The following is a 22,918-nucleotide window of genomic DNA, read 5'->3' on the forward strand; positions in this document are numbered from 1 at the left end:
AAACTAGACAAAATATATATGTATAGCTATGTTTACTCTGGGTCAAGGCTTCTTGTGAAGTTTGTTAAAAGGTGGAGCAAAGAGAGAAAGAGAGATGTTCCATCAATGCCTAATGACTAACAGCTGTTCGACGGGCTGTCCCTTGCTAACCGTCATACACTTTAGCTGGCTTGCCTGCTGTGTCATTGTGCCAGCCACCAGAAGGACTATGGAATCAAAGCTAAGGACAGCAAAGCAAATACAATGCCTTTTAACAAAGAGCCAGAAACCCAGAGGCACGAACACAGTTTCTCCTCACAGAATTTCAGTTCTAGCAGGTCTCTGGAGAAGATATTAAAGATACAGAAAAACTGGTAGAATTACATCCTGTATATCTCATGGCAAGGCTAGGGGGACACGCTACAGGCATAATTCCATGAAACCTCCCGAAATCGCCAGGGGCTCAATGCTTTTAAAAAGGGGTTGCTGTTTTGTGGACTCTGCTGCTTGATGAGGGGAAATGAAAATCAGGTGTGGCTATGCCTGACTTTGAAGTAAGCCTCCTTTTCTTGTCTAGCAACATAAGTAAATGTATTTCTGCTCAGCTACAAAACAAAACAACAAAAACAAAAGAACAGAGAGTGCACTAACTATTTGCCACTCATTCATTTATGGGAAGCATGCTGTACTTTTCCTATGGGACAATGAGAAACAAACAAGAAAACCTAAGGTCTCTCTTTCCCCATTTCGAATTTTAGTGATTAAAATTTTTCCAGCTAAGAATATTAAAAATGAGAAGTCTATGTACAATCCATCTCAAGGGTATAAGTGGCCTATAGCCAATTCTCAATTATCCACATTGCGTATTATCTTTAGACCCTTTATTCTTTTATTTCAGTTGCCATGCTTAGAGAGGGATAGTGAACAGCTTCATAATTCCCTCCCTGAGACACGGGAAGGAGAAGCCGGAATCATAAGAAAAAAGAGGAAAATTGGCATAGGAATTACAGTAGTCCTGGTCAAGAATAAATAAACCCATGTACATATATCACTGTCAGGTTTCCCATTCTAAAACTGTTTAAGGTTTATTCAGTTTTTTTAAGGCTAATATAAGCCTGGTTTTGTTCTGGGAAGAGTGCCCTTTTAGAAATGAGTTCTTTCTGAATTTTACCCATAACAAACCTGAGGGAAACAGTATTTTGCAAAAGACGGAAATGATAAGAAAGGAGACAGAAGAATTCTCAAGCAACTGGGAAACAGCTCATTTGGGGGTGGGGGCGGGGAGGGAGAGAAACCCTTTAAAAGAAAAGTACTTACAGGCTTTAACTCAGACAACGGTTTTGCCAGCCTTCACTGCATAACCCTCAGAAACCACGTACTGGGGTGCAGGGAAATCAAGAAACGAAACCAGCGAAAAGATGCTGCCTTCACTTCTCCCTTGTGAATTACTTCCTAACTTGAGCTAAGAGGGAAGAATCAGGAAGCCAGAGCAAAGGCCCCTGTTTGTAGCTCCTCTCTTGGAAATTCCTTTCTCATTCAGGCTGAAACAGAGAAAAAAACAAAAAACAAAAAACAAAACCAAACCCAAGATTTTGAAGATGCTAACAAACGCTTCTACTTGAAGCTCCAGGCTGTGAACCTACCCTACCTAGGGTGTTTCAACGTTAATGCGTATATGAATCACCTGGGGATCTTGTTAGACTGCAGGCTCTGACTCTGTAAATTCAAGGTGGTGTCTGTGACTGCACTTTCAGCAAACTCCAGGTGATCATGATGATGCCGGTAGCATCACTGGGAAGATGAGTTTAACCAAGAGCATTCAATTAAGCAGTGAACAGTAGTGTTAATTCTTAACAGCAGGGGTATTAAATGGTTATGCTGCTTAATTACATTTTTAGGAGAATTTATTATAATATTTAGAGTTTATATTTAATTGTCTAAATAAAGGAGGGGATTTTCTTTCTTTTTTTTAGTGTTTATTTTTTATTTTTGAGAGGGAGACAGAGCGTGAGCAAGGGAGGGTAAAAGAGAGAAGGAGACACAGAATCCGAAGCAGGCTCCAGGCTCCGAGCTGTCAGCACAGAGCCCAACACGAAGCTTGAACTCCCGAACTGCGAGATCATGACCTGAGTCGAAGTTGGACACTTAACCCACTGAGCCACCCAGGCACCCCAGGAGGGTTTTTTTTTTTCTTTCTTATTTTGGAACATTCATAATCAAGAGCCACTCTTTCAGCTTACCACACCTATTAAAAAAACAAGCTATTTAGACTATCAGTCATTAGGGTAAAACCTCTGGTGGCATTCTAATTGTGGGAGTCCCAGAGGCCATGTGAATGAGCTGGGTTTTCAAACCTAAGCATATGCAGGAGCAATAAACATGACAGAAACTTATAGTAACTATTTTTTGGTTTCGTTTTTTGTTTGTTTATAATACTACTTCTTTCAAGAACATACCTCAGTTTCATATTATAAACAAGTGACTAGGGGCGCCTGGGTGGCCCAGTCGTTTAAGCGTCCGACTTAAGCTCAGGTCACGATCTCGCGGTCCGCGAGTTCGAGCCCCGCGTCGGGCTCTGGGCTGATGGCTCAGAGCCTGGAGCCTGCTTCCGATTCTGTGTCTCCCTCTCTCTCTGCCCCTCCCCCGTTCATGCTCTGTCTCTCTCTGTCTCAAAAATAAATAAACGTTAAAAAAAATAAAAAAATAAACAAGTGACTAAGTAATGTGGAATAAGTTGGTCAAACTCACAGAAAATAATTATAAGATCTAGAAAACAAGAGTTACACAGAAACACACACACAACTATTTGAAGTCTCAAGAGAGTGACCTAAAGTAAGCAGAAACTGGAGGGGAGAAGGATGAGATGTGCACATTTGCAGTGTTTTTTCTTTAAATATTGCCTAATCCACAGGAGGCTCAAGTGACAGAAACCCGTAGGCTTATACAGGTCTGTTGGTGACAGAATAACCAAATGGTCAGGGGGAAGTCATGGAAAGGTGGTAGCCTCAGACAAGCTGAGACCCCAGTTCCACATAAAAAGTCTAACAAGATCCTAGGCTGCAGACTAACACACTCATTTTTAGGGGAAACCCCAGGAGAGTCCAGAAGGAACTACCAGCATCTAGAAGCTGAAAAATTAAGCAGAGATTTCAGCTACTATTCTACACAGAGAGGACAGAATTTAGAGTTTGAGTCCAGCCAAGTTAACTACATTATAGAACAAACTCCACTTTTCAGAGGAACAAAAGAGAATCCAGAGTCTCTACAACACATCATTTATAATGTCCAGTTTCGTTAAATATGTAAAGTCACTAAACATGTGAAGAAGCAGGAAAATGGGACTCTAGGGTTCTTCCTGACACCACCTCTGGCACGAACAAGGGTTTTATTTTCCCCCCAACACAAATACATGGTATCTTTTCCAACACCAACTCTCAAACTCTTAGACACTCTCCGGAGTTAGTGCAGTCTCCCCAAGTTAAGGGGCTTAGTCTCACCAGCCTGCCAGTCTCAAGTCCCAGGAGTGCTACACATAGTTCTGACCAGCCAGCTATAATGAGTTTGATACTTCTCCAGAATGACTCATCTAACACAGGAAAGCGCTTCACTTACCATCACCAGTTTATCGTAAAGGATGCGACTCAGGAGCAGCCAAATGGAAGAGATGCATAGGACAAGTTATCAGGGGTGGGAGGTGGGGGAGGGGGGGCCTGCCAACCTCCTGGCACTTTCTTGCCTTCACCAACTTGGGAGCTCCTATCATAACTTTTAAGACAGGAGCCTGTCAAGCCAGGGCCCTAGGCTATTAAAAGATGGGCCTAAAGGCGCCTGGGTGGCTCAGTCAGTTAAGCCTCCGGTTTGGGTTCAGGTCATGATCTCACAGTTTGAATAAACATTGAAAAAAAAAAAAAGATATGAGCCTGGCACTCAGAATGTTCTTAAAGGGTCAATATTAGCATTGTTAGCAGGATAGGTCTTTGTTTTAGGGCTTGTCTCCTGTATTGCGGGTTTAGCAATGGAATGAAACATATTCGTGCCTCCAGGACTTTGTGATAACTAAAACCACCACCACAGATGCACATACAGCATACTTCTAAATTCCAAAGCTTCCCTTGAGAATCTTACTTGTTTTACATTTTATATACATTATATATATGTGTACAATATATGTACAATATATATACAATATGTATATATTATAATCCTGATTAACATATAATCCTAAATATATATATAAAATCCTAATAATATATTTGTATACAAATTAGTACATATGATCATTTGGTACCAAATATGGCTAAGAAAATGGCATTTTCTGTCAGTTTGGGTTTTTCAGGAAGCAAATGAGACCCAGTGTAAAACAGGTTTACTGAGGCTCCCACTGTGTAAAATCAGAAAGTTTTTTTTTAAGTTAGCAGGATTGGTTGTGCCCCTGGGTGGCTCAGTTGGTTAAGTGTCTGACTTCAGCTCGGGTCATGATCTCGAGGTTTGTGGGTTCGAACCCTACATCGGGCTCTGGGCCGACAGCTCAGAGCCGGGAGCCTGCTTTGGTTTCTGTCTCCCTCTGCCCCTCCCCTGCTCACGGTCTGTCTCTCCCTCTCTCTCAAAAATAAACTTTAAAAAGTAATAATAAATAAAGTTAGCAGGATTGGGCAAGGAAAGCTTCAGCAAAGTCGTAGCCCACCCCAGCAGGAAGCTCCAGAGGGAACCAGCCTGTTGGAGAAGTCCTGCAGGAAGAAGAGCTTGGCAGGCACGGTGTCCCTGCAGCTGTCAGCTCAGTCATTGGCCCGGGAGAGCACAGCCTTGGCTGGGAAGCGTCTGCAGATGGCGAAGGTGTTCCAGACCATCAGCCAACAACATCCTGGTACTTAGAAGTTTTGAGTAACACACAGACAGGAGGTTTCTTTCTCTTAAGTCACATATTTCACATGGGAGTAATCATTAGTTACCAAGTATAATTGAAGATATTTTGGTTTTTTTCCGTATGAATGAAGTAGGAGGAGCTGCCGAAAGACCTATCATTGAATACTATAATCCAACATCTTGTGTGTGTGTGTTTTGTCCTAACAAAATAGTGTTGAAATAGCCCTGCAGCAAAATGAAATCATGAACACATTTATTGATGACTGGAAGTGCCTGGCAGAAGAAGAAGGCACCTTTGGAGACAAAACTGATACCCACCTGAAAGAGTACCAGTCCTTTACCGACCTTCATAACCTAACAGAGAATATGGTCACTTCCGTCTCATGGCATCCGACTATCTATGGTGAGATGACCGTGACTGTGGTTCTCTTTGGTGAGGGCGAGGAAAGTCTTTTGCTTTTATATGTAAAATTACACACTACCTAAGTATCTCAGTTTCAGTAAGACAACTTCCAATTGCTGAGTGCACCTGCCGGGATCTTTCTTGGCATCCTGCAGTCCTGTGTTCTCCTAGCACCTCACTGTGACCTCTACAAGGACAGAACCAAGCTCAAGGCAGGGAAGTGACTGTCTCAGGTCACCCAGCTGGTGAAATGCTGAATCTGGATTTGCCTCAGCCTCTTGGGACTCCCAAGGCTAGCTCCATTCCGCCTGATACTCTTCCTCTCTGATTACAGGGCAAGAGAGGGAACACACCTCCTTTGTTTTTTTTTTTTTTTTTTTATGTTTACTTATTTTTGAGAGAGTGCAAACAGGTGAGGGACAGAGAGGGCGGGGCAGAGGATCCAAAGCCTGCTCTGCACTGACTGCAGCCAGTCGATGTGGGGCTTGAACTCATGAACCTTGAGATCATGACCTGAGCTACAAAGTAGGTTGCTGAACCAACTGAGCCACCCAGGCACCCCAAACACACCTCCTTTAAATCACTCAGCAGCCAAGGGGGGTAGCCCCATGTGCAAATGCAACTAAGCAGAGAAAAATGTCCTTTCCCTCTTTTTTCCTCTTCCCCTCCTCCACATTGGCCTTTTTCTCACACAAAAAATTTTTTTCTTACTAAATCTTTGAAGTTTACTGTTTATTTTATACTAACAGTACATCTCAATTTGGACTGACCACCTTTCAAGTGCTAAATTAGCAACATGTGGCTACTGGCCACCGTATTACACAGTAGAGCTCAAAGAGACTCTTGGTCTCTTATTGAATATATTTGTTTCATCAAAGTGGAAATGAATAGTGACCATGTAGAGCAATAAAACCTACAAACACTTCTCCATGTACAGTTGCTGCAGGTTTTAACTTCTAATTGTGTCTCAATCAGGGCTAATAGCTGTGTCAGTGGCTGTAAGACTCTCCCTTGAAGACAGAGTCCACTTTTCTGGTAAATTATTGCTGCAGCCATCACTAATTCTTTTCTGGAGTTTCTCCGATCCCATACATCCTCAGGTAATTGAGGAGAGTTGCCCACATAGTCTAAAAATATCAAATACTATGTTCACGTTTATCTTTAGCAGTTTTAATTGCAAAGTACTTTATAGTTACTTAATATGGTAAGCCGTTATAAAGTTAGGCTTTCTTCGATTCAGAATTTGTCATCAATTTGAGCAAGACTAAAGTTTACAGTCAGTTTATTGAAAAAATCAATATGTTATTTTCAAAAAAGATTTTAAGAGGAACGTTAAACCATTCTTAAAAAGCAAACTCTTTTATGGGCTTCCTTTAAACACTATTTGTTCAAATGCAAATAAATTTTAATTTCACATGAATTTCCTCAGTTCCGAGGATCACCAGTAGGTGATGGTAATGAGTACAGACACCTGTGTGGGAAACACAGGGGTGCAGGGTGGGGGTGGGGACCATGGCCCCAGAAAGGGTACAGCCCATCTGTGGGCACAGCGACTCTTCAGCTCTCTTGTTGCCAGGTGTTGTACTTGTCAAAGGAATCCAGATCAGAAATTTTGAGTGAAATCTCCCAATTTTTAAATAGTTCAACTAAAACCAAACCAAATGCACAAATCAACCCAAATAAGGCTGAGGACTGGGTTTGCCCCACAGGGTTCTGTTTCCGTCATCTGCTCAAAAACAGTTTTATTTAGGGTGCTTTATAGTGTTAGATTAAGTTTTTTTTTAATGTACTTAAATATAATATTCTGTTTCTATAAAGTATTATATAACTAAGTCTTCCCCTAATAAAACCTAGCCTTCCTCCCTTCCTTCTTCCCTAATTCATCTGAATTCAGGCAGTTTTACTATAATAGATTGGGGTACTTTAATTATTATAGACCTAGAGGTCAAAATAGCAGATCCCTGGTTCTTTCTTGTCAGCCTACTTACCACAAAAATGATGCCATTCTCTCACTGGGGTTTTCTAACATCTAGTGGAGTAGAATTACTCACCAGTCCACAATGTGGAAGTGTGGCTGAACTTTCAGACAAAAAGGAGGAAAGAAGGACCTTTTCCTCTATTTTAAAGACTAGCTTTTTAAAAAACAAGCAAATTATTTATTAAAGAAATAATACAAATGATTTCTTTTGTCTTTGTTCTATCAAAACTATAGGAGAATTTTTTTTTAATTTATTTTGGAAGTAGAGTTTTCTCTAGAATCCACAGAGTGTCAAATAAACAAAGATGATTAGCTCCAGTTCCAGTCTGAAACCTTTAGCTCAGGGGTGGCAAACCAATGGCCTCTGGGCCCCTTCTTTCTTTTTTTTTTTAACTTTTTTATTAAATTTTTTTTTAACATTTATTCATTTTTGAGAGACAGAGACAGAGCATGAGCAGGGAAAGGGTAGAGAGAGGAAGACACAGAATCCAAAGCAGGCTCCAGGCTCTGAGCTGTCAGCACGGAGCCTTACATGGGGCTCGAACTCACGAACTGCAAGATCATGACCTGAGCGGAAGTTGGACACTCAACTGACTGAGCCACCCAGGCACCCCAGGGCCCCATATTTCTGATGGTTTTGTTTAAAGAAGAACAGTAACCATGCAAGGATTTTGCTTGGTGGTAACATATTAACACAGGTGCCAAAGAGATTTAATATACCTATTCCTTAAAGGGCCTCCTTCTTACCCTCCAGGCACTTGAGTTTGTTCACCTTCTCTGTTTGGTATTATTTTAAAATTTGAACTATTATCAGTGGCCAACACCTTTATTTTTTCTCATTCAACAAATTTTCTTTTTGAGTGCTCACTCTGTGCCAGGCTAGCTAGACAGTGGGGAACAAAACACAAATATCTTGTCCTCACAGAGCTTACCTTCATACTTCTCAGAAACACTAAGCTTAGTCTTTTTGTTTATAAAAAAATTAAAACATCTCCCAGCAATGACCCATGGAAGGTGGAGGAAGGGGAGACCTGGGCCCCTTGAGAATACAGCTCTCTCATACACGTAGCCAACATGCACAATACAATTTAGCAAAAGCAGTTTCCCATCCAGAGGTAGGATTCTGGGAATAGACTCTATGTCCACATTTCTTATAGATAGCTATACAATTCAACTTTTGATTGTCTCAATATTATTTTCTCACTATGATCTTAATAGGTTTTCTCACTCTCTCTTGAATTTGGGGGGTTTACTTTAGTTAATGCTGGAGAGCCCAGATGACATCTTCTGCTTCAAGTTCTGTCCGAGTGACCCTAATATCATTGCTGGAGGCTGCATAAATGGGCAGGTATTTACGGATTTTTTTTCCCCCAGCTATTTGTTAATTTGGATAATATTGGTAGGTTTTTTTTTTTTTTTAAACATAAGGAGCCAATTTAGCAGAAGGAAAGCATGCCAATATTGTGCCAAGAACTGGGGTATACAGATGTGTTAGACATGGTATCAGGGCTCTCGGTGTCCCGGATAATCTCCTTATAACTGCAACAAAATCAGGTCAAATCTGTTTGTATTGTTGGAATAGAACTGAACGTTGTACAAGATTCCACAGAAGACCATAAAACACAAGCTAATATTAATACCTCTTGGTTACGAGTCCTCTTCTAACATTTCCCTGGTGATAGCAGTCAGGGACTGGTCCAGAATTTGAACAGAAATTCACTGGAAAAACATATATTTATTACTGAACTGACATATGTATAATTTGATACCATATTTGCTTTTTTCTTCTTTTCCTTTCTTTAAAAAATATTTTAATTTATTGTTTCAGAGAGAGGAGCGGGGAGAGGAGCAGAGAGAGAGAGGGGGACTGAGGATCTGGAGAGGGCTCTATGCTGACAGCAGAGAGCCTGACGCAGGGCTCAAACTCACGAACCATAGGATCGTGACCTGAGCTGAAGTCCTACACTTAACTGACTGAGCCACCTAGGAGCCTCTCTTGTTTTCCTTTCAAGTTAGCTAAGTTATATGAAATTTAGATCCTGTCTTCCAATTGCCTGTTTCTCTAATAAAGCAAAACAATAATCTTAAAGTTGTTTTATGATCATAATTTAAATTCACTGTGACCCCGTGAGTGTGACCATTAAGGACATATGGTCTTCTGTTGTGTGGCTAGGAAAACTTCCTTGTGATTGAAAATTTAAATGTCTACAACATCCATGACCATTTATCCAAAACCAAAACAACCGGAAAATAAAATTTCCCCCTCAGTTTTGTTCAACAATAATTGGTGGTCGGAATGATGACCCAGAGCCCTGTAAATCCTGAAATGCTTTCAGTTGCTCATTATGAAGGTGATATGACTTTGTTTAAGAATATTTTAGAAAAGGGGCGCCTGGCTGGCTCAGTCAGAAGAGTACTGGACTCCTGATCTCAAGATTGTGAGTTTGAGTCCCAGGTTGGGTGTAGAGATTATAGAGATTAAAGAAATAAATAAAAACTTTTTAAAAAGAGAATATTTTAGAAAAGCAAATGATGAAAATAAAATAACCCGCAATTCTGTAATCCTGACATGTTAACATTTTAGTGTGTTGAAATGACTTTTAATCATTGAAAATTATTCTAATTTAGTGTTGCACATTCCAGTTTATTCTCATTTTTCCAAAAATGATGAACCGTGTATACGCAAATTTGGAGTTGGCTAGAATATTCAATTAAGTAGAAGTCATCATTTTCCAGCCTTTTTGGACAATTGGGTATCTGTGCTTCTGAAGAACAGGTAAAGCATCTCTCCCCACAATTACAGCACTTTCCCAAAGACAGAGGAAGAAGTCTTCCCAAAGCAGAGGAAATTACATACCGTTCATCTTGGAGTTAAAAAAAAAAAAAAAAAAAAAAAAAAAAAAAACTACTAGCCTTTATTAACACAAGCAGAAGCACCAAAATCAAAGTGCTAAAAATACTTTTTAGAGGAGAAAACATTCTTTTCCCTATTAAAAGTTGCTGACTTACTAAGGATAGAGGCTAAATTTGATTATCCTTCAGGGTCATTGATTTATCGGATTGTATGCCAATACTAATAGGTCTTAAAAAATCTTTAAAACCCAATTAGCTATTTCCTGGAAATATGTTGTAATAACATTTACTTCTGTTTTAGATTGTCCTGTGGGATATTACTGCACATGCAGATCGCATAGAAAACATCAAGACAGGAGGTAGCAGAAGTAAAAAAGCCACGCTCAAGGTTAGCTTTTTAGAACTTTTCCCTCACAAGTTTTTCCGATTCAGGAGTTCATCAAAAAGCACATAACAGAACTGCCAAGCTAAACAAAGTCTCAACAGAGCGGGAGGAAAAAGTATTATTTCCCACGCCTTCACATCTGTTTGTGGACATGTTCTGAATCACCTTTATGTAGGCCCTTGTTTAAGAAGTCAGTAAAACAAGTCTCATGGTCTGTCTGAGGATGGTAGGTTGTTTTTGTTGTCAAATAAAATAAAGGGACCAGGTGACTTGCCTACAATGATGTCGTGGAAAGAGCACGGGACAGAAGGGCCATGCATCTAGGCTCCGGATGATAGTTCTGTGAGTTTGGACAGGCCCTCTCACCCCAGCAAGCATCGATTTTCTCATGTGTGAAACGAAGGGGTTACAGTCTTTCTGATAATAATATCCTGTGATTTTGCAAAGCTGTGGATGCTGCCAAGAGGGTTGAGGAAAGATTCCTTGGCTCCCGACACAGTACGGACCCACCATATTGCACAGCTCTACCCCAGCTCTTCAGCCTGAGCAGCAACAGGCCTCTCACCAAGACACGGCGGGACGTGGCCTTCTGTGCGCGCACGAAACACTCCTTCGGAAATGGGATCTCACTGATTCTGTAGGGGGTGGGACAATAATTCTTGTTAAGTTTGAGAGCTTAGATTAAGCTGAAGGGAAAGTACATAATCTTATTACCTTAATATAGAATATGCAGAAACACTAATTTATGTTTTTCTCTGAACTAGTATTTCTCCAAGTTAACTAGTTGTAGATGGAATAACTAGTAAAGTATGAATTCACTCATTAGCTCGGTGAAAGCAGCACGTAATGTTCTCTTGACGTTTTTCCAGCCCATGTTTCTCCTTGAACCAGACAGTAATAAAGAAGCGATGTATATCAGATACTGCGCAGTCTCCTCGATAGAAAATGGTCATAAGAAAGTAATTACAGATATACACTGGCTGTCTGACACATTTGAGGTGAGTCTTGATGGTTTCATAGTTCTCTCCTGCTGGATTGTACATTCTCGGAAGATCTTCATTCAAAGATTTTATTCAAGTCAACAATTCATTTACATTTAAATCATGAAATAACCAGGAAGCAGGCGTCAAATGGTTGTGTCAGTGTTGCCTGGCCAATACCCGACTTGGAGATCAGAATAAGGCCAATGTTTCAACTTCAATGGTTTATAAACCACTGAACGATGTAGATGGTGTCAACATTGATATACTACAATAGTGGAGAAGATGAGTTTGATATGTAAAAATAGAGTGCAAATATTTTATACCCTTAGCCTTTGTGGGTTTAAAAGTCATGATTTCAGGGGCCTCTGGGTGGCCCAGTTGGGCATCCGAGTTCGGCTCAGGTCATGATCTCACCGTTTGTGAGTTTGAGCCCCTTGTCGGGCTCTTGTGCTGACAGCTTGGAGCCTGGAGCCTGCTTCGGATTCTGTCTCCGGCTCTCTGCGCCTCCCCTGCTCAAGCTCTGTCTGTCTGTCTCTCTCTCTCAAATATAAATAAACATTAAAAAATTTTTTTTAATAAAAAAATAAGTGACGATTTCAGCTAGTTGGAGCAGGCGACTCTGAAGCACTGTGACATATAATAATGTGCTATTTTGCCAAGGCACCTTTGAACTGGTGGGTGAGAACTGGTCATGCAGTGAGTGAGTCCAGCTGACTGCCCAGCATCCGCAGTGCAGTTTGGTTTCGTAGTTCTGTACCTGACTCACCAAGTCTGGTGTCAGTGAATTTGGAAACTGGTAAGCTCCCCAGATGTCTCCCTCGGAGACCCTGAGGGTCTCCCGTGTACTTTCAGAATATCAAAGCCTATGATGAGAAAGTAAAGTTATAAAAGGCAATTCGCCTTTCAATGTATTCAAATGGATTATGCAAACAAACAATACTTTTAAGACTCATAATGGACCAAAACAAACAGCCCAGATAGTTTCTATTACCTATAGAAGTTTGACATATGGTAATGGAAGGAACTCTCAGCCCCAACTTCATTTCAGCTCACACCATATACACAAATTAATTCAGATGATTATAAAGTTAAATAAAAATAGCAAATCACAGGAAAAATGTAATACAGCAAAATAGAATATCATAAAATGGCATAGTTCTAGATCGAGGACAGTTTTCTAAGCTAATTAATGTTGAAAGAAATTCAAAACATACACGTGTAAATTTCTAAATTAAAAAATAAAAAGCAAACAACAAAATGGAAAATATTGGTCTCAAATATAGTAAATACAAAATTTCCAGTAAATAAAATATATACTGTATACTATACAATATAACTATATACAATATACTGTATACTAACTATATATAATTAGTAGATAAACACAAAAATCATTCAGGCTTTTTAATATCAAAGAAATTAATTATAAAGCAACAATAATATACTATTCTGGACTTATTTATTTTTTCAATGAAAATTTAATAAATAATAAATAATAAATTTAATAAATAATAATACCCTGTGTTAAAAAGGATGCAATGGTGAGGGGCGCCTGGATGGCTCAGTTGGTTAAACGTCCGACTTCAGCTCAGGTCATGATCTCACGGTTCGTGAGTTCGAGCCCTGCATCGGGCTCTGTACTGACAGCTCAGAGCCTGGAGCCTGTTTCCGATTCTGTGTCTCCCTCTCTCTCTCTGCCCCTCCCCCATTCATGCTCTGTCTCTCTCTGTCTCAAAAATAAATAAACATTTAAAAAAAAATTAAAAAGGATGCAATGGTGAAACCAGTAAACTCTAACATTGCTGGTTCCAACATAAAATTTTTGGAGTACAATTAGTCAATGTAGTTCTTAAATCATCCAAATTTTCAACGTTTTGAACAGTAATTCAAATTGTGGGAATTCATATTCATAAGAAATAATCCAACTCAGGGGCGCCTGGGTGGCTCAGTCGGTTAAGTGCCCAACTTCGGCTCAGGTCATGATCTCATGGTTCGTGGGTTCCAGCCCCGCATCAGGCTCTGTGCTGACAGCTCAGAGCCTGGAGCCTTCTTCACATTCTGTGTCTCCCTCTCTCTTTGCCTCTCCCCCACTCATGCTCTGTCTCTCTCTCTCTCTCTCTCTCTCTCTCTCAAAAATAAAGAAACATTAAAAATATTTTTTTAAAAAAGAAATAATCCAACTCGTGCCTCAAGATACAAAATTATATGCACATCTTAACAAACTGTGTCAAAATGTATTCATGAAAAGAGACTGGAAAAGAATATAGGTTAGAATTATATTTGATTTTGAAACCTACTTTCCAGATGTCTATAATATTATACTATGTTGTTGCTGTTTTTAAAATCATTAAAACATAAAAGCCCAGGCAAGCACGCTTCTGGGCTCTCGCCCTGCACTTCATACCGCAGCGAAGGTTCAGCAGAGGGAGAGGCGCACAGACTCTGGGTTGCTTATCAGATCTGAGTACAAGTTGGCAGCAGTTGGGAACCTGAGAGGGTTCAGACCATGGTGGCCTCAGCCAGCTTTCCAGGGTCTTAATCCCTGTGCCGTCTACCGGCCGCAGCAATACAGCACCTGTCTCCCTCCTCCCACCCCTACTCTCACTGCTTATTTGCTGTTAGAGCCCCTGCCTTTGTTTACTTTTTGCTCATCAGGAAAATAGGGAACCCGGGGAAAGTCATGTTTCCCTATGGATTCAAGAGCAGCACTTTCATAGATTGCCACAAAACCTTTCACCTCGTTTCAAAGCTAGCTGCTTGGAATTTGGGACCTTCTAGGACCCTGAGGAGCCATTAACTATGCTAGGTGGCTGTGGGTATCTAATGTAACACTAAACATCTTCTCCACTGACCTTATCTGCTTAACAATCTCATAAAACCTCCTGTTTCATTCCACCATTAATAGTAAAAAACAAAAGAGCCTACGATTCTAATTATAATGGATCATCAAATTATGATACACCAAAATGTTCAAATGACATCAACTGAAAAATCTAAGGACAGAAATTTTTACGCATGCTAATTAAAACTATGTAAAAATGTTTCTGTGAAAAAAGACTGGAAAAAATATATGGCAGAATTATACTTTATCTTAAAACCTATTCTCCAAATTTCTGTGACAGTGTTATATTCCTTTAATAAAAATTAAAACCTGAAAATATTTAAAGAGTAAAAAGCTATGAGAAAAGTCATTACTGTTCTAGGTACACGGAATTTACTTCTTATGTTTTTAAAAAACAGATTAACAGAATGGGTTCTGTCTTTGAGAATCGAAATGGAATATGCTGTCAACTTGTCACATGTTCGGCTGATTGGTAGGTCTTTGTTAGTGTTCATGGGTCAATTCAACATGGGGGGGGTGGGGGGGGCAGGAAGGTTTCCCCACAGTTCTAGCAAGCAATGCTCTGGACACCAGCTGGGTGTCTTACAACTCAACTCACTTCTGACACTATCTGCCGGGATTCACAGGTTAAGGTTCAGTCCTACCTGACTGCTCTCTCCACCCCTCACTCTCGCCACCCCCTTTCCCCTGCCACCTCAGATGCCAGTCACAAGCCCAGGTTGTTACCTGTACTTCTGACTGACTTGCTGTAGATTGGAAGTTCCCAAGATTCCCTCTTCAGGTTGGATTAATATGCTAGAGCAGGTCACAGAACTCAGAGAAACAATTTACTTACTAGATTACTGGCTTATTATAAAAGGATGTAATTCAGGAACAGTCAGATGGAACAGATGCTTAGGGCAAGGTATGGGGAAAAAGCTAGGAGCTGCCATGCCCTCTCTGGTGCTCACTGTCCCCAGTCTCCATGTGTTCACTAACCAGGAAACTCTGAAGCCTATCCTCTTGGGGTTTTACGGAGGCATCATTACACAGATACCATTGATAGAATAATTGGCCATTGGCGACTGAACTCCCGCACCTCTCCCCGCCCCGGAAGTCAGGGGGTGAACTGAAAATTCCAACTCTCTAATTGCAAGGTTGCCTCCACTGGCAACCAGCCTCCATCCTTAGGTGTTTTCCAAAGGTCACCTCATTAACATAACAAAAGGCACCTTTACCACCCTCAAACATCTAGGAAATTCCAAGGGTTTTAGAAGCTCTCTGCTAGAATCCTGGAGGAAGATCAAATTTATATATCTTACAATTCACAATATCACAGTATTATTTTAAACATTACCTAAAATGTTTTCATACTATATATCCTTTTTTTCCTAGATGCTTCTAAAATCATTATCTTCTTCTGTTCCTTAAATAATCTTTATTGTAGCAATTAAACCTGATATAATAACAGGACAGAAGAGATTGTTGCTGGTTGAAAAAATATTTTTATAAATACAAATATGTTGTAAAAAGAATTAACGAGGCTTCATGGTTGTTAATGTTGTATAACATTATCCATAGTTATGCTGCTTCTTTATATTCTCATATTTGTAAATTTACATTCAATTTTATCTCACAAAGATTACAACAGTTAATTGGGAAAGCTTCTTTTTGAAAGTGGAGAAGTTTTACATTAAAAAAAAATTTTTTTTAATCTTTATTTATTCTTGAGAGAGAGAGAGACAGAGTGCAAGCAGGGGAGGAACAGAGAGAGAGGGAGACACAAAACCCCAAGTAGACTCCAGGCTCTGAGCTGTCAGCACAGAGCCTGATGTGGGGCTCAAACCCATGAACCATGAGATCATGACCTGAGCTGATATTGGATGCTCAGCCGACTGAGCCACCCAGGCACCCCAGAAGTTTTACATTTTTATTGCATATTTATAAAAGTTTTTTTTTAATAAACAATTTGATAACTATGTCAGAGAATGTGCATTTAAATAAAATCACATCTCCCAATTTCTGGAACTAAAAATTCACAATGAAGTAGGAAATATGAAGAGTGATATTATTTATCTAGCATCCAAATACTGGCAAAACTTGTCCATTCCAAATAGCTTTAACCCCAATAGAATAAATGACACTTCAAGGCATAGAAGTTGACAGCTATGCAGTGGAAGATGAAGGTATATGTAACATTAACAGCAGCCATGGGCAAAGGGTCAGGGAGACATGATTAATCCTATGGACACATATTGGGTAAGGTTCTGTGACTGCAGGCAAAAGAAATTGACTATGGCTAACTTAAGGGGATAAAATCAATTTATTGGAAGTTTATGCCAATACTAATAAGTTTACTATTTTTATATTTACAACTACCCTGAAAAATACTTATGGATAGAGAAAATGAGACTTTGAAGGCAAACACATTATCTACCAATAACTCACTATACATATAGTGAGGTGTACATACACCAATATCCTATACTATATATAGGTAGTAAGTAATGATACTGCAGAATCAAAAAAAGAGCAGACTCAGGCCTCAGAAAAAAACCCATGGATTTGGGTAGCTGGAATGAATGCCTAGCTCCTTCCATCTGATTGGATCAGTTCTAACATGACTTCTTTTCCATCAAATTCACCCCTTTGGCCAGGGAGGTAATGGTAGGGCACCTTGAGTGACAACTCCAACCTGACTGCATGCAATGGGGAAGGGCAGTTCCCCAAAGGACCATTAGAATGTTCCTGCTAAAAAAGTAAAAGGGCATGGGGTGGGGGGATTATTGCCCAAAAGGGCCACCAGTAGGGTCATATGAAATATTTACACAACAATTAAAATTGTTATGGTTTCACGGAGAAGTGTTTATGGTATGATATTGATTATAAACAACAAAATGCAAAGCTATACTGTTGTTCGGTAGCCTTGGAAAACATCTAGAAGCACTGAACAGACTTAAAATATTACACGTTTTATATTTAAGACACAGGTCCTTGATTGTTGGTTATAATGATGGCCCTTGAATTTGGAAATATTCCAGAAGAGTCTAGAAATAATTCCTTCAAAAGTTGTTTTTAAAAAGTTTATGCATTTAGAAAAGCTAACTTTTAGTTATTTGAAAAACTTACCAGTTCTAATCTTTATACTTCAGCCATGCCAAGGTCTTATAATATAGAATAAGAGAAAATAAGGTCCCAGGGTGCCTGAGTGACTCAGTCAGTTAAGCATTTGACTCTTGATTTCAGCTCAGGTCATGATCTTAGGATTCATGAGACCAAGTCCCAAGTTGGGTTCTGTGTTGACAGTACACAGCCTGCTTGGAACTCTGTCTCTCTCCTTCTCTCTGTCCCTTCCCTACTCACACTCACTCTCACTCTCTCAAAATAAATAAATAAACTTTAAAAAAATAAAATAAGGTTCCATTAATAAAAAAAATATGGCTAAACAATGGGATATTACACAGCTACTAGAAAAGAATGAAATCTTGCCATTTGCAACAACATGGATGGATCTAGAAGGTATAATGTTAGGTGAAATAAGTCAGTCAGAGAAAGCCAATTATCATATTATTTCACTCGTGTGGAATTTAAGAAACAAAACAAAGAAAAAAAGAGACAAACAAATAAACAAACAGACCAAAAAACCACTCTTAACTATAGAGAAAAACTGATGGTTACCAGAGCGGAGGAGGGAGAGGGGATGGATGAACTAGGTGAAGGGGATTAAGAACACACTGATTCTAGTGAGCCTTGAGTAATGTATAGAATTGTTGAATCATTACTTTGTACACATGAACCTAATATAACACTATATATTAATTATGTTGGAATTTAAAAAATAAATTAATAAAAGAAAAAGAATATGTGACTGATTCATGCAGAAAGTCCAACTGAAGTTACATGTATTTAGCAAAATCATTTCATGGATAATGCAAATTAATGCTATAAATGAGATTTAAGAAGATCTTTGTAATTTGGAAAAACAGTTTTAAAACAACTATAGTTATAGTTTAAAGCAGATTTTTATGTGTCATTTGTGGTGTTCTCCAAGGATTTATATTTTGACAACATAAAAATGATTAATACTTTCATGAATTTTAACTGTTCATTATTAAGATGAATAAATGATTAATATTAAGTCACATAAATGAATATGTTTTGTTAGTCTTACTTGAATTACTATCTGTTTATCTAAATACTTTAACTTACACATCTAAATTTTTAATAATGTCTTAAATTTATTAATCAGTTTCTTCATAACCTCAGTGATAGAAATTAGGGAGCTAATACAGCATATTCTTTGCCATCCTCAACACATGTTTTCACATAATTAACACAAAGGCACTTTTATACTAAAATAGTGTACAAGTATCATTATAAATGTGTTACCAAGTTCATTACACTAAAAATAATACTTTATATATAATGTGTGGAACATTATAAAGAATTTTCACATACATTATTTCATTTGATTTTTATAGTCAATCTGTAAGGAAGGAGAAAAAAGACGAGAAATAACCTTTATTGGATGCTTACTATGCACAAAGCACATTAAATCCAACATTGCCTGTGTAAATATACATATATTTATATGATATATTAATTTACATTATATATTATATATTTATAATATATATTTATATATCATATCTCTTATACATGACACCAAAAACATAAGCAATAAAAGAAAAAAGATAAATGGAAATTCACCAAAATTTTTGTGCTTCAAAAGGCACTATCGAAAAGTTAAAAAAGACAGCCCACAGAATGGAAGAACATATTTGCAAATCATATATCTGATTAGAAATTTCTATTCAGAATATGAAAAATTCTTACAACTCAACAACAAAAAGTCAAAAAACCCAATGTAAAAGTGAGCAGATTACCAATAGACATTTCTCCTCTCAAAATAGCAAATGGCCAATAAACACATGAAAAGGTGTTCAACATTACCTATGAGGGAAATGCAAATTAAAACCACAATGAGCCAGTTTGATCAAAAAGAAAAAGGAAGTGACCCAAATAAATAAAATTAAGAATGAAAGAGGAGAGACCACAACCAACACAGCAGAAATAAAAACAATAAGAGAATATTATGAGCAATTATATGCCAATAAAATGGGCAATCTGGAAGAAATGGACAAATTCCTAGAAATATATACACTACCAAAATTGAAACAGGAAGAAATAGAAAATTTGAACAGACCCATAACCTATAAGGAAATTGAATTAGTAATCAAAAATCTCCCAAAAAACAAGAGTCCAGGGCCAGATGGCTTTCCAGACGAATTCTACCAAACATTTAAGGAAGAGTTAACACCTATTCTTTTGAAGCTGTTCCAAAAAATAGAAATGGAAGGAAAACTTCCAAACTCATTCTATGAAGCCAGTATTACCTTGATACCAAAATCAGACAGAGACCCCACTAAAAAGTAGAACTATAGACCAATATCCCTGATGAACATGGATGCAAAAATCCTCAACAAGATATTAGCCAACCGGATCCAATAATACATTAAAAAAACTATTCACCACGACCAAGTGGGATTTATACCTGGGATGCAGGGCTGGTTCAATACCTGCAAAACAACGTGATGCATCACATCAATAAAAGAAAGGACAAGAACCATATGATCCTCTCAATAGATGCAGAGAAAGCATTTGACAAAATACAGCATCCTTTCTTGATAAAAACCCTCAAGAAAGTAGGGATAGAAGGAGCATACCTCGAGATCATAAAAGCCATATATGAATGACCCAATGCTAATATCATCCTCAATGGGGAAAAACTGAGAGATTTCCCCTAAGGTCAGGAACAAGACAGGGATGTCCACTCTCGCCACTGTTATTCAACATAGTATTGGAAGTCTTCGCCTCTGCAATCAGACAACACAAAGAAATAAAAGGCAAGAGGAGGTCAAACTTTCACTCCAAATTGGCCAGGAGGAGGTCAAACTTTCACTCTTCGCAGATGACATGATACTCTATATGGAAAACCCTAAAGATTCCACAAAAAAACTGCTAGAACTGAATCATGAATTCAGCAAAGTTGCATGATATAAAATCGATGTGCATAAATTGGTTGCATTCCTATACACCAACAATGAAGCGACAAAAAGAGAAATCAAGGAATTGATCCCATTTACAGTTGTACAAAAAACCATAAAATACCTAGGAATAAATCCAACCAAAGAGGTAAAAAACCTATACACTGAAAACTATAGAAAGCTTATGAAAGAAATTGAAGAAGACACAAAAAAATGGAAAAAGATTCCATGCTGCTGGATAGGAAGAACAAATATTGTTAAAATGTCAATACTACCTGAGGCAATCTACACATTCAATGCAATCCCTATCAAAATAACACCAGCATTCTTCACAGAGCTAAAACAAATAATCCTAAAATTTGTATGGAACCAGAAAAGACCCCGAATAGCCAAAGCAATCTTGAAAAAGAAAACCAAAGCAGGAGGCATCACAATCCCAGACTTCAAGCTATACTACAAAGCTGTAATCATCAAGACAGCATGGTACTGGCACAAGAACAGACACTCAGATCAATGGAACAGAATAGAGAACCCAGAAATGGACCCACAAATGTATGGCCAACTAATCTTTGACAAAGCAGGAAAGAATATCCAATGGAATAAAGACAGTCTCTTCAGCGAATGGTGCTGGACAGCGACATGCAAAAGAATGAACCTGGACCACTTTCTTACACCATGCACAAAAATAAACTCAAAATGGATGAAAGACCTAAATGTAAGACAGGAAGCCATCAAAATCCTCAAGGAGAAAGCAGGCAAAAACCTCTTTTATCTTGGCCGCAGCAACTTCTTATTCAACACGTCTCCAGAGGCCAGGGAAACAAAAGCAAAAATGAACTACTGGGACCTCATCAAAATAAAAAGCTTCTGCACAGCGAAGGAAACAATCAGCAAAACTAAAAGGGAACAGACAGAAGGGGAGAAGATATTTGTAAACGACATATCAGATAAAGGGTTAGTATCTAAAATCTATAAAGAACTTATCAAACTCAACACCCAAAAAACAAATAATCCAGTGAAGAAATGGGCAAAAGACATGAATAGACACTTCTCCAAAGACATCCAGATGGCCAACTGACACATGAAAAAATGCTCAACTTCACTTATCATCAGGGAAATACAAATGAAAACCACAATAAGATACCACCTTACACCTGACAGAATGGCTAACATGAACAACTCAGGCAACAACAGATGTTGGCGAGGATGCGGAGAAAGAGGATCTCTTTTGCATTATTGGTGGGAATGCAAGCTGGTGCAGCCACTGTGGAAAATAGTATGGAGGTTCCTCAAAAAACTAAAAATAGAACTGCCCTACGACCCAGCAATTGCACTACTAGGTATTTAACCAAGGGATACAGGTGTGCTGTTTTGAAGGGATACATGCACCCCCATGTTTATAGCAGCACTATCAACAATAGCCAAAGTATGGAAAGAGCCCAAATGTCCATCAATGGGTAAATGGATAAAGAAGATGTGGTATATATATATATATATATACACACACACAATGGAGTATTACTTGGCAATCAAAAAGAATGAAATTTTGCCATTTGCAACTACGTGGATGGAACTGGAGGGCATTATGCTAAGTGAAATTAGTCAGTCAAAGACAAATATCATATGACTTCACTTGTATGAGGACTTTAAGAGACAAAACAGATACACATAAGGGAAGGGAAACAAAAATAATATAAAAACAGGGAGAGGGATAAAACATAAGAGAGTCATAAATATGGAGAACAAACAGAGGGTTAGAGGAGGGGGCGTGGGAGGGGGGATGGACTAAATGGGTAAGGGGCACTAAGGAATCTACTCCTGAAATCATTGTTGCACTATATGCTAACTAATTTGGATGTAAATTTAAAAATAAATAAATAAATAAAATTAAAAATAAAAAAAAGATTGCAAAAACAAAACAAAACAAAACACAATGAGACCTAAAATAGCCAAAGTGACAATCTTGATAAAAAACAAAGTTGGAGGACTCACACTTCCTGATCTCTGAACTTTCTGCAAAGTTATAACTATAGAGACAGATGTACTGACACTGGCAAAAAGACACAGAAATCATACAGTACAGCAATAAACCTATATGTCTATGGATGACTGATTTTCAACAAGAGTACTGAAACAACTTAATGGAAAAAGACTAATCTTTTCAACAAATGGTGCTGAGACATTTGGCTGAATATGTGCAAGCAAAAGAATGAAGTTGGACCCTTACCTCACACCTTATACAAAAATTAGCTGAAAATGGAACAAAGATCTAAATGTAAGATGTGAAACTATGCAGCTTTTAGAAGAAAACATTAACGAACATAAACATAAATGTTCATGACCTTGGATTAGAGAGTGATTTCCTACATATTACTTCCAAAGCACATGCAAATATAAATCTAAATCAATTTAAAATTTTTTTTCAATGTTTATTTATTGGGGGGGGGGTGTTGCAGAGAGAGAGAGGGAGACAGAGAATCCAAAGCAGGCTCTGTGCTGTCAGCACAAAGTCCAACATGGGGCTGGAACCCACTAACTGTGAGATCATGACCTGAGCTGAAGTCAGAGGTTCAACCGACTGAGGCACCCAGGTGTCCCAAATCTAA

At 38.5% G+C, this 22,918-nt stretch overlaps 1 protein-coding gene across 3 annotated transcripts in view; it reads left to right on the forward strand.

The window, feature by feature from the left end:
• The window catches only part of DNAI3 (dynein axonemal intermediate chain 3), an 83,938-nt gene that overhangs the window by 30,739 nt on the left and 30,281 nt on the right, over window positions 1–22,918 (forward strand). For all 3 annotated transcript variants that reach the window (XM_007079173.3, XM_042997708.1, XM_042997709.1), the window contains exons 9-14: window positions 5,055–5,245; window positions 6,221–6,345; window positions 8,482–8,571; window positions 10,378–10,464; window positions 11,331–11,459; window positions 14,685–14,758. In XM_007079173.3, the coding sequence (XP_007079235.2) occupies window positions 5,055–5,245; window positions 6,221–6,345; window positions 8,482–8,571; window positions 10,378–10,464; window positions 11,331–11,459; window positions 14,685–14,758 (696 nt within the window). The remainder of the gene's footprint in view (window positions 1–5,054; window positions 5,246–6,220; window positions 6,346–8,481; window positions 8,572–10,377; window positions 10,465–11,330; window positions 11,460–14,684; window positions 14,759–22,918) is intronic.

The sequence above is a fragment of the Panthera tigris genome, chromosome C1 (assembly GCF_018350195.1).
Source record: "Panthera tigris isolate Pti1 chromosome C1, P.tigris_Pti1_mat1.1, whole genome shotgun sequence".
Taxonomy (NCBI): domain Eukaryota; kingdom Metazoa; phylum Chordata; class Mammalia; order Carnivora; family Felidae; genus Panthera; species Panthera tigris.